The sequence below is a fragment of the Cervus canadensis genome, chromosome 1, assembly GCF_019320065.1.
Source record: "Cervus canadensis isolate Bull #8, Minnesota chromosome 1, ASM1932006v1, whole genome shotgun sequence".
In the NCBI taxonomy this organism is placed as follows: Eukaryota; Metazoa; Chordata; class Mammalia; order Artiodactyla; family Cervidae; genus Cervus; species Cervus canadensis.
In genome coordinates this window covers 127,457,977-127,470,118 of record NC_057386.1, presented here as the reverse complement: position 1 = coordinate 127,470,118, position 12,142 = coordinate 127,457,977, and the positions used below count along the sequence as shown (strand labels likewise).

Genomic DNA, 12,142 nt, shown 5'->3' with positions numbered 1-12,142 from the left:
TGGCTGAACCATCAGGGAAGCCCTCAAACAAAGGTTGTTTTCACTATACCGTAGTCTATTAAACTGTGTGATAACATTATGTCTAAAAAATAATCCACGTACCTTAACTAAAAAATACTTATGGCTAAAAAATGCTAACTGTCTGAGCCTTCAGCAAGTTGTCATCTCTTTTGCTGGTGGAGGGTTTGAAGTACTGGGAGAATTACCAAAACGTGACACAGAGACACGAAGTGAGCAAATAGGACCAACAGATTTGCTCAATGCAGGGTTGTCACAAACCTTCAATCTGTAAAAAAATTAAAAAAACACAGTATCTTTGAAGCACAATAAAATAGCCTACAATAAAAGGAGGTCTGCAGGGATTTCCCTGGTGGTCCAATGGTTGGGACTTTGCCTCCCATGCAGGGGGGTGTGGGTTCAATCCCTGGTTGGGGAGCTAAGATCCCACATGTCTTGTGGCCAAAAAAACCAAAACACAAAACAGAAGCAAAATTGTAAAAAAAAAAAAAAAATAATAGTTTAAAAATGGTCCACCATAAAAAAGAAAGAAAGAAAAAGAAAACACCTTAAAAAAAAAAGAGGTCTGTACACAAATGTAATAGGCCTCGTTTAAGAACAGCTCTCCAGACTCTACCCCACCGCACCCCCGCCACAGCAAGTGGTGGCCTGTGGCCAGTTCTGGCCCCTGAGGCATAAACAGGTGTGCAATGGGTGGGGTTTCCAGAAAAACCATTCTTTTGATAAAAGCTGAAGAGGGACAGGCTTTTTGCCTCTCACCCAGTTCTCATCTTGCCTGGGACACAGATGGGAAGCTGGAGGTGGGCAGCCCCATGGTAGGACGGTAGAGCCCAGGAGATGGAGGGGCTGGGTCCCTTCAGCCCCTACACCCGCTCAAGAACAGCCTGCTTTCAACCTCCCATGACATGAGAAAAATAAGCCCTGCTGGGCCCGGCCTGGATGCCAGACACCATCCAAGGGACACACGTGTGGTCTTGCAATGGTGAAGGAGTCCCAACCAGAACCCCGGGGGCTCTGAGCTCCAGGGGAGTCCAGGGTGAGCATGTCCTCCCCCTCTGGGGTGTGACCTCATGCTGCGAAGGGCTCTGGGGCCATCTGATCACCAGGCAGGTCCGCTACGTACCAGGGGCCCAGGACATGCTCTCATCACCTGGACCAAACATCTCACTGGCCCATCAACACCAGCTTGACCCCCTCAGATCCAGCACCCACTGCAGAGAGCACACGAGCATGCCTCCGTGTGCGTATATACATATATGTTTATTGCATTAGATGCCTCATAGCAATCTGCCCTGTTTTTACAATCCACTAGAGAAAAAGGGTTCAAGAAAGTTTTCCACTGTGCTCAGTTTTAAAAAATACAAAAACGAACACTATGATGACAGGAGAGTGTTAAGAGGCCGAACTGACAAGTACGTTCAAAAGCACATCCGGCTGCGGGTGTGCGGGTCCTGGGCCCTCGGGCAGCACTGTGCAGTGAAGCCACGTCCCCCAAAGCCCAGCAGCTCTGCCTCGGCAGGACCTGGGTGACCCACCACCTGGGGCTTGCCCACATTCCTGAGTGACACCCCTCATGGGGTGGACATTACCCACTCCTTCAAACGCCCACATACCACACACTTAATTAACATTAAAAAAATTTTAAACCACTCAAAAATCCATGAAATAAAGAGATCCTATTAAAACATGAAACCCAGTCGTTCTCTAAAGGCAGCTGGAGCTCTCTGTCTGCTGAGGGGCGCCAGAGCTGGGGTGACACACGGCTGCCCCAGGAGCTGCCCGGATTCCACCTGGGACACACAGACGGGACAGTGGTCAGCCCCGGTGCTGACCATCTGCTGTGAGATGCTGTAAAGTCACCCTGGGATGGGTCCCATGACGGGCAACACACTACAGTAGCCAGATGGGCCCTGAAGGACGGCAGCCAGAGCCGGGAGAAGAAAAGGGGAGAAAGAGATCAAAATGGACCTCAGCACAAGGCTGCAAGCTGGCTGATCCCCAGAGCTGAGCTGTCAGGATGCCCACCGGCCTGGACAGGGGACGGGCATCAGCCGGAATGGCACACACACAGGTGACCCTGGCTCCTCCCTGCAAGCATGTGAACACACACACCCTCCAGGATCACTGAAGGTCAGGATCCCGCGATGGTGGGTGGAAGACTCGGGAACCCACCAAATGAACCTGCGGGACAGAGAATGGTTCTTCCCTGGGCCCACGGACTTGGCTTGAACCCCTTTCCAAAGAGCTGTAGGTTTCTAAGTAATTTTTTGAATGTACAAAAATGATAGTACAGGCGTGTGTGGCTGAGGGACATGCTGGCAAGCTCGGCTCAGAAGTCCTGCAGCTGAGGGATGTCCCGGTACAAATCCAGGGTCTCGGGATTCGAGAAGGCTCCTCGGTGCTCCACCGTCTTCCCAGCGATGATCTGCTTCACGGCCACTTCCACCTTCTTGCCGTTGAGGGTGTACTGCCGGTGGGGGGTAGGGGGGAAGCAGGGGGAGCAAACAGAAAGACTGTTTAGACCCAAAGGGGAGGGACTTCCCTGGCAGTCCAACGGCTAAGACTCTGCACTTCCAATGCAGGGAACCCGGGTTCAATCCCTGGTCAGGGAACTAAATCCCACATACTGTAACTAACACCCAACACAGCTGAATAAATCAATCATTAAAAATAAATATTAAAAAAAAAAATCCCAGGAATTTCCTTGGTCCAGTGGTTAAGACTTCACCTTCCAAGGCAAGGTGTGTAGGTTCAATCCCTAGTCAGGGAGCTAGGATCCCCCATGCCTCAGGCCCCGAAAAGAGCAAAACATGAAATAGAAGCAATATTGTAACAAATTCAATAAAGACTTTTAAAATGCTCCACATAAAAAAATCTTACAGGCAAAAGAAAAGAAAACCCGAAAGGGAAAAAAAATTCCTTAGCTCTGATATTTGGGTACATCCAAGCCAAAAAGATCACAACCTGGGACTCTGAGAGCAAGTCTTTGTCAGTGGGTGACTGTGGGCAAGTTCCTTAACCCAAGTTTATCTCCTCAAATGTAAAATGGGGCCATAGCACCCAGCCCAAGTCTGTGAGTTAACCCGCACATGGCTCTTGGGTATGACTATTACACTGCATTTTCATTATTTATATTTACTTTCTTACACTGTATTATAATAGAAAAGCTAGCTTATTCCACGAGTGGACTGGCTTCGTGTGATTCCACCTCCAATCACTAAAAAGTGAGCGTCATCCAAGAACCTCTCGAAACTTCCACCCCATCTTCCCCCAGAACTGTCATCTGAATGAATGGGACACTGCTTTTCCTATAATCAAGACTCTCTCCAAATGCTCAACGCTCCCTCTGAAATTCATAGCAAGTGTGTTTCACCTTTAACTCCAATGGGCATTTGGCAGCCATGCTGGCATGTTTAGGGGCCAGGAAAACTCTGGAACAGAGTTCTTTAATAAAGCTGCCAGTGCTCTCATCTCTCCCTGCTCTGGCGCTTTTTCTCCTTTTTAACCTGAGATGTAATTAAAATTTGCTCACTGAAAACCCCTGCTGACGTGTGAACTAATTTCGGATCTGAGTGCAGGCTTATGAGGGCCCGCCTGTCACTGGGGTGGCGTCAGTCCCTCTCACCCAGAAATGCAAGCGTCTCATGAGCTTTCTGTGCTTCTGAGCACTAAAACCCCAGTAACGGCTCGTGGGAGCTAACAACTTACATCTTCCATCGGCTGACAAAATAAACAAGGTGTTGTTTTAGAAGAAATTCTGCTCCTGCTTCCTGGTGAGAAGGGCAGAGGGAAGCAGCAGTTCTCCCAGCTCCGGCTGGAACCCCTCCTCTCCCCCACCCAGGAGGTAAGTCCGAGCCTCCAGTCAGGACGGGCCAGTACGTCAGCCGTGACCAGGGACGAAGGCCTGCTAGGACCAGGGCAGTTGTGGCCACCGGGCCCTCCAGCCACACAGGGCTTCAGAGGCCCACTTACATTCCCCTAGGCGTGACCAGATCCCCAGCTGTGATCTTGGCCATGGCCAGTCCCAAGCACCGTGGCCCAGCCAGACCCCCTACGCCAGGCTGGTAACACAGGGTGAATCTTCTCCTAAGTGCTTCATTAGTTTGGACCATGGGGATCTGAGAATACGAGGGTGCCTGTAAAATCTCCAGGGATCCTAGACGTGACCTCACAGGCCAGGACTCATGACCCCACAGGAAGACAGAGGAGGAGAGAGCAGAGCTGGGTGCCTGAGAGTAAGCAGACAAGAGCCTGGCTGAGGATGGAAAGACAGGCTGGGGTCATTCTCCATTTCCAATAAATCACTCCACTATTCTCGGAGCAGATCAGTTGAGTTCAGTTCAATTGCTCAGTTGTGTCGGACTCTTTGCGACCCCATGGACTGCAGCACGCCAGGCCTCCCTGTCCTTCACCAACTCCTGGAGCTTGCTCAAACTCATGTCCATCGAGTTGGTGATGCCATCCAACCACCTCATCCTCTCTCGTCCCCTTCTTCTCCCGCCTTCAATCTTTCCCAACATCAGGGTCTTCTCCATTGAGTCAGCTCTAAGCATCAGGTGGCCAAAGTTTTGGAGTTTCAGCTTCAGCATCAGTCCTTCCAATGAATATTCAGGATTGACTTCCTTTAGGATGGACTGGTTGGATCACCTTGCAGTCCAAGGGACTCTCAAGAGTCTTCTCCAACACCACAGTTCAAAAGCATCAATTCTTCGGTGCTCAGCTTTCATTATAGTCCAACTCTCACATCCATACATGACCACTGGAAAAACAGTAGCTTTGACTAGAGGGACCTTTGTTGGCCAAGTAATAATGTCTCTGCTTTTTAATATGCTGTGGATGTTGGTCATAGTTTTTCTTCCAAGAAGCAAGTGTCTTTTAATTTCATGGCTGCAGTCACTATCTGCAGTGATTTTGGAGCCCCCCAAAAATAAATTCTCTCACTGTTTTCATTGTTTCCCCATCTATTTGCCATGAAGTGATGGGGCCAGATGCCATGATCTTAGTTTTCTGAATGTTGAGTTTTAAGCCAACTTTTCTACTCTCCTCTTTCATCAAGAGGCTTTTTAGTTCTTCACTTTCTGCCATAAGGGTGGTGTCATCTGCATATCTGAGGTTATTAATATGTCTCCCTACCATCTTGATTCCAGCTAGTGCTTCATCCAGCCTGGCATTTCACATGATGTATCCTGCATATAAGTTAAAAGAGCAGGGTGACAATATACAGCCTTGATGTACTCCTTTCCCTATTTGGAACCAGTCTGTTGTTCCATGTCCAGTTCTAACTGTTGCTTCTTGACCTGCATACAGACTTCTCAGGAGGCAGGTCAGGTGTTCTGGTATTCCCATCTCTTCAAGAATTTTCCACAATTTATTGTGATCCATACAGTTAAAGGCTGCGTGAGCAGATACAGACTGGGAATTCACCATTCTGATAGCAAAGGAGATAGATTCGTTCTCAACAAAATAAAGGCCAAGAGGATGATCACACTCTAGTTCCCCGAAGTGTTTTGGGTGCAGACAGAACCTGATCCACTGAAGGGACACCTGAGACCCTCGCCAGGGAAAGTCAGTAAGTGTCACTGACTCAAGAAGTCCCTTCCCACTTCCTGGCCGGTCCAGTGGTTAGGACTCTGAGCTTCCAATGCAAGGTTGCAGTGGGTGGGGATTTGATCCCTAGTCAGAGAACTAAGATCCCACATGCTGTAAGGTGCGACCAAAAAAAGGAAAAAAGAAGTCCCTTCTCTCCCTGAGAACCACTGTCCCCACTGTGTCACCAAGAGTCACCCACTGAGGGACTTCCCTGGTGGCCCAGTGGCTAAGGCTCCATGCTCCCAATGCAGGGGGCCTGGGTTTGATCTCTGCTCAAGGAATAAGATCCTACATGCTGCAACTAAGACCTGGTGCATCCACATAAATACATAATAAAAATAAATATGAAGGAAAGAAAAGAATCACCCCCTGAGAGAAACAGAGAACTTCCAGGTCACAGGGCCCTTCCTACACATAACCAAAGTGGAGAATAAATGTGTGGATGGTATAAAAAGCCCTGGTTCTAATACCTCACATCTCTACTGGATAGCTCAGTGGGTAAACCATTCACCTACAATGAAGGAGACGCGGGTTAGATCCCAGGGTTCGGAAGATCCCCTAGAGGAGGAAATGGCAACCCACTCCAGTATTCTTGCCAGGACAATCCCATGGACAGAGGAGCCTGGTGGGCTACCATCCATGTGGTCTCACAAGGTTGGACACAACCGCGCACCCACAAGCAAGCAAGCACATCCCCACTCCTAACGTGAAGACGCTCCATCCCCTGGGGACCCAGTTAACCTGCTCCCATCCCCCACACCCATGAACAGCTATTGTACAAGCTTGGCTCATCTGTACACGTGATGTACTGTGTGTGTACCCATGCATACAGGTGTGCGCACACACAGGGCATCTCCTCTCTATGCTGACAGAGGCATTGGTTTTGTAAGCAAAGCAAGTTAAAGCTGTGATCTGATCTCCTCCCCCACTGAGAGCCTAAACAGAGTACAAGGCAAGGGAGGGGCGCCGCTTTCTGGAGATGTGCCTCGAAATAGATTCAAATCTTCTTTCTGCAGGCCAGAACTAAAAATTAAAAGGCAAGAGCAACAGCACCCGAGCGGCTCTTTAAAAAGTTAAAATTAATTTTCGTGTTAATAATTTGAGAACACACTAAAACCACACGGGAAAAACCAGTTGGTCGGGCTGGGCTGAGCCTGCTTACCCTCTGAAGACCAGTGTTTAGCAGAAGTCGCCTTACATCCAATTTATGAGGGGTTAAAAAAAAGAGAGAGGGATGGCAGAAAAGAAAAAAGGATGGGGACAGGGTTGCCAGGCAACATGGAACAACTATATATAAAACATGAGCAAGCGTCTAGCCGAGCGCTCCGGAAGCAGGGGGGCTCTTGGGGGGCCCTACCGGGATGCCCTGTGTCTCCAGAATGAGGCTGGGCACGTGCCGGGCGGACAGGCCAAGGCGGATGGCCTCACGGATCCGCTTCACCAGGTCGGGCCGGAAGGTGTGGCCGGAAGCCATCTTCAGGAAGAGGATCACCCTCTCCTCCCCGTCCTTATTGTACTGCGGGACACACAGGCTGTCCAGCACCTCCTCGAAGGCTTCCACTGCAGAGACAGGACGAGGGCCAGGGCCTTGCTCTCACACCAGCCCACCTTGATGGGGACCTCCATCGCTTCCTCCAGCCCCCCACCCTGGGGAAGAGCTTCTGGGGAACAGGTGGAAGGACACCCATCACCAGCAGAGAGCCACAGCTCACACCGGAAGGGCTGACGTCTTATAGGGAGCCAGGCACGCTTACTTCCTCAATTACAAATTTAAAAAGAAAAAGGAAGCAAGCACCTTGGTGGGGACTCCAGCACTGGAAGAAAGGCTGGAATCACAGGGTCAAGATTCCATCCTGGCTGCACAGCCCTGACGTGACCTTGGGGCTCTGACATCCCTATGAGGCCACCTCCCTGAGAGGCTGATTCCGTGGCTTTAGTGGGGGCATTTTGAAGGCCCATGGGTTTCTCTATTGTGCACTGTCTTTATCTGGTGCTGAATAGTGCTGTGTGACCTTCAGCAATCACACAACCTCTCTGTGCATCTTTCTTCAGTCATAAAGAGTAGACACAAATGACCAACCCCACAGAGCTTGAGGCTGACATAATGGAAGGGGGGTGGGCCACAGGACCCTAAGACGCCCGTCTTGAGGTTTTACAAGCTACAGGCAGTGTGGGACGAGGCATGTTCTAGGAAGAAGGACAAGCTCATACATGTCTACTCTCACAACCAGAGGCAAATGGGCCAGTTATGTCAAATGGTGGGATCTTTGGAGAGCAGTCTCCCTGCTAGGACCCTCCTTCCTTCCCTCCTGGATGACCTGAGAATTATTCCAGGAGAAAGGAAAATGCTCACCAATGTTATAGATTTCCGAGCTGCCAAATCGCACTCCATTGGGGTTGAGCGTGCCGTCACTGCAAAGAAAGAAGAGGTCGTGAACACACGGTGGCTCCAGTGTGAGGCCAGTTGTGGGGGCTGGAGGACAGTCACCCCCTTCCCACAACAACACCATGCCCACCCAGTCCTTGCCGGCTGCCTCCCCAGCTTCTGATTCTGACCAACCTTTCTCCTTCTAAACTCAAAGCTAGACATCAAGACATCCCCTTGTGTGGGAGCATCCGCCACCTCCTGCCCCTCCCACCTGTACAAGTACCCTCTCCCAGGTGCGGACGCCCCAGCACCCCCACACTCCCACTCTGGGAAGGGCCGTAGCTACTGTAGACAGATGCAGGCTTTACATCTACCAAAGGCCTCACCCCCACCCCGTAATGCCCCCCAGTCCACCACTTTGGGGCTCTGAAATGTGGATCACGCCAGACCCACCCTCGGGAAGCTGACCCAGGAAGGGCCCAGATGGGGTACAGTCAGCCCACCCCCAGACTGGGCCAGTGGAGGAGCCCAGGATGCAGGAAGCACCCCCCACTCCCTAGGTGGTCTGCAGGGGACAGAAGCCAGGTGTGCGGACCCCTCACCTTCGGCCCAGCATGACGATGCCCCCGGTCTTGGGGTTTATCCTGCAGTAGTCACCGTGCGCCCAGACACCTGCGGGGAGGCAGAGGGGTTGGTCACCCTGAGAGAGGCGTGGACAGACGCCTGAGGCCCGCACGACAGAAATGGAACTCTTATCAACAGATGGAGCCGAGGCCCAGAAACAGGTGTGACGTGGCGCTGGGGGCAGAACTGAACTAACAGTTCTCACCCCCAAAGGCACGCCTTCTAGTGGGGTCCACCCTACAGCCAGTTCTGAGATGCAGCAGTGCATGAGAAATGCCCCTCCTGCAAGTACCAGTGAGGAACTGACGGGCTGAGAGCAACGCCAGCAGTGAGAATGTGAAGTGGGGACTGAGCAGGTCAATGAAGCTTCGAGGGGGGCCTCTGAGAAGAGGGCGGGAAAGTACAAGCCCCAACGGAAGAAGAAAGGGTAGCCCGAGGCAGCTGATGGAGCAGGTCTGGAGGAGTCAGGGCCCATCTCTGAACAGAATAAAGAGAAGCAGCAGGACCGGGCGGGAGGCTACTATACCAGTCCCAGTAATGGAAGCCTGAACTAAGGCACCAGCCACATGGACAGAGACTTAACTAGCAGGAAAACCCAGGATGCACCGAGGGCAGAAGAAGAGGAATCAGGGGACACCGACAGCGTGCGCCCTGACCGCCCGCGTGTGGCTTGCAGCGTACACCTGGGCCCTGGGCTGGTGATGTTCAAGGAGAGGCCCTTGTCCTGGGCGCAGCAAAAAAAAGACCCAAGGTGTCTGGTCAAAGAGAAGCCAAGCCTCACGTGGGAACTGCCAGGAAGAGGCCTCCCTCCTTGAGCTAACACAGCCAGCCCAGGATCGGCCCCATAAATAGAGGAGGCGCTCAGGATGTGAATATCTGTGAGCATGGCCCCACTGGCTCTGCACAACTTGCAAGCAGCAGCCTGGCCTCCTGAAATAAGCCCCAGAGTTCCTGTGATCCACAAAGAGAAAACAGCAGATAAAACTGGCTCAGGGTCTTCACGACACCATCTCATCCTTCCCAATTCTTAGGACAGTTTTTGACTCTTAAGTGCTAACCCAATCAGCCTGAGACTGGATGAAAAGACTTAAGTTCAACCTATGTCCATCCTGACCACGACCAGTAGCTTCAGATCCCATTATCTCATCTGCCCTTGTTTCTTTGTATTTATTCATATATCCCATCTACATCCAGAAAGTATCTGAGGAAGCTACCTATCAAACCAACTGTATGATGGGATGATTGAAAGAATCAGAAATTGCACAGGGGTGAGAGGACAGCTCCAACAAAGCAATGATGGCAGCCCTGAGCTTCCTAGCAGCCAAGGCAAAAATGGAAATATCACAAGTCACAGAGTATTCATTTTCTCCAAGAAGGAATATCAGTTCAGTTCGGTTTAGTCACTTAGTTGTGTCCGACTCTTTGCGACCCCACGAATCGCAGCATGCCAGGCCTCCCTGTCCATCACCAACTCCTAGAGTCTACCCAAACCCATGTCCATCGAGTCGGTGATGCCATCCAGCCATCTCATCCTCTGTCGTCCCCTTCTCCTCCTGCCTCCAATCCTTCCCAGCATTAGGGTCTTTTCCAATGAGTCAACTCTTTGCATGAGGTGGCCAAAGTACTGGAGTTGCAGCTTCAACATCAGTCCTTCCAATGAACACCCAGGACAGATCTCCTTTAGGATGGACTGGCTGGATCTTCTTGCAGTGCAAGGGACTCTCAATATCAGCGCTTCAAAAATAAAGATTTTTCTGGGACTTTCCTGGCTGCCCAGTGGTTAAAACTCTGTGCTTCCACTGGAAGGGGAACGGGTTCCATCCCTAGTCAGGGAACTAAGATCCCACAAGCCATGTGGCATGGCCAAAAGAAAGAAAAAAAAAAGGCTTTTTATGAAATTAATCCTGAAGAGACATCTACTATGTAAACCCTTGTATACATAACAAAAAGTGACAGCAAAGACAGTTTTCAAGGAGCAATGTACTGAGAAGATGAAGACATGTCATTTCTGAGATGAGTCTTCAAGCTGAGGTTCTAATCCTTTCCTTAGACAGGAGCCTTTGACTCTTCAGGATCATTTGAGGAACATCTCTCTCCCTCCCCCTCCCTCTCTATTCTGCCTTAGTATGTCACAACAGCTACACCCTGGCAGGATCCAAGGTGGGGCTTAAATGCAGCAGGCATCCAATAAGGACCTGGCCACATGGGCGGGGGATGTTCCTGCTAACTCACATGGGAGGTGCTATGCTGGGTACAATGGCTTTCAAATGGGACGTTACATGGGGACACGCAAGGCTGAGCAGAGAAATAAGAGGGATCGGTGGCACATTCTACCCCTGACAAGTCACCTGCCACTTTCTGATTCTCCACATGTGGAATCGAATCACCTTTCCAGAGACTGAAGAGAGCAAGTAGTTGGTATAAATAACTCCGGAGCAGAAGGCTTGCTAAATTGTGAATTATATAGCAGCAATAACTCAAGGTTGCTTATGAAATAAGATAAGGAGGAGGCAGGGATCAGAGCTTTAAATAAAGAGACTTCCCAGCTCAGGGGCAGGGCGCTGCTCCAAAGATGAGTGGAGAGGGCAGCCTGAGTGAGTGACGGGCCTGAAATTAATTATCCCACTCAAAAGCTCTCTTCTCCCATCACCTCCATGAGGACTGGATGACAGGGTGTGAGACAGAGGAGACCCCAGCCAGACACCTATTGCACAGGCATCTCTCCCTGAATAGACACACCAGTCTGGGTAAGCGAGCAGCGAACCGCCCCCCACCACCCAGCCCTGTCCTACACAGGCAAACAAGCAGCTCGTGCCAGCTCCCAGGTGCCAGGCTCAGGGCCAAGCGGCAGGGGGCATGGAGGATGTTAAGAGTACACCAAACCCAGATCAGAGTTTCATTTGATGGCTTCAAGATGCAAGTGACAAGATACTGATCAGAAATTCATCATCACCCCTCTGGTGGAAGGAGCCAGGAGCGGCCTCACCAGGTTTTACCAGGGAGAGGGGGCTGGCAGGGGGAGGGTGCATCCAGAATTAGACCCCGAAGGCCCAGCCTGGGCGGGAATCTGGGCGGCTCCGCCTGTATCCTCGACCCACCTGGGAACTTGGAGAAATACGCCTTCCGGTACTTGCTGCCATTCTCGTCGTTCCAGAAGTGCGTGGGCTGGCAGGGGAGCGGCTTGGTGCACACCAGCTCACCACTCTCCCCCCACACGGCCTTTCCTGGTCAGGGAGGGGCGACACGTACACTGAGCACACACCATGGCCACACCTCGGCGCCCTTTCTCTCCTTTTTTGAAACCACAAGCTATTATGCAGTATTTCAGACACACACAAGGCTACTACAAAAATCCCACCCCCCCGCCCATCCCTCTGACATCACCAAAAGCCATGCCAATCCCTCCCCACACAACTCTCCCAAATCTCTCTCTTGACTGGAACACTGTATTATTCCCTTGTGTGTATTAATACTTTTACTACATCCACGTGCATCTGAATAATGTCATTTTGCATGTTTCTAAACTCTGCACGGATGGCAGCA

The 12,142-nt window shown here is 51.0% G+C and overlaps 1 protein-coding gene across 2 annotated transcripts in view; it reads right to left on the bottom strand.

Annotated features, from left to right (window-relative positions):
• Positions 1-1,257: 1,257 nt before the first annotated feature.
• The window catches only part of AACS (acetoacetyl-CoA synthetase), a 53,262-nt gene continuing 42,377 nt past the window's right edge, over positions 1,258-12,142 (bottom strand). The window contains exons 14-18 of one of the 2 annotated variants that reach the window (XM_043442672.1): positions 11,698-11,823; positions 8,578-8,647; positions 7,961-8,019; positions 6,965-7,167; positions 1,258-2,485 (exon numbers count right to left, since the gene is read on the bottom strand). In XM_043442672.1, coding sequence (XP_043298607.1) covers positions 2,348-2,485; positions 6,965-7,167; positions 7,961-8,019; positions 8,578-8,647; positions 11,698-11,823 — 596 coding nt within the window. In that variant the 3' untranslated portion in view covers positions 1,258-2,347. The remainder of the gene's footprint in view (positions 2,486-6,964; positions 7,168-7,960; positions 8,020-8,577; positions 8,648-11,697; positions 11,824-12,142) is intronic. The other variant, XM_043442682.1, reaches the window with a different exon arrangement.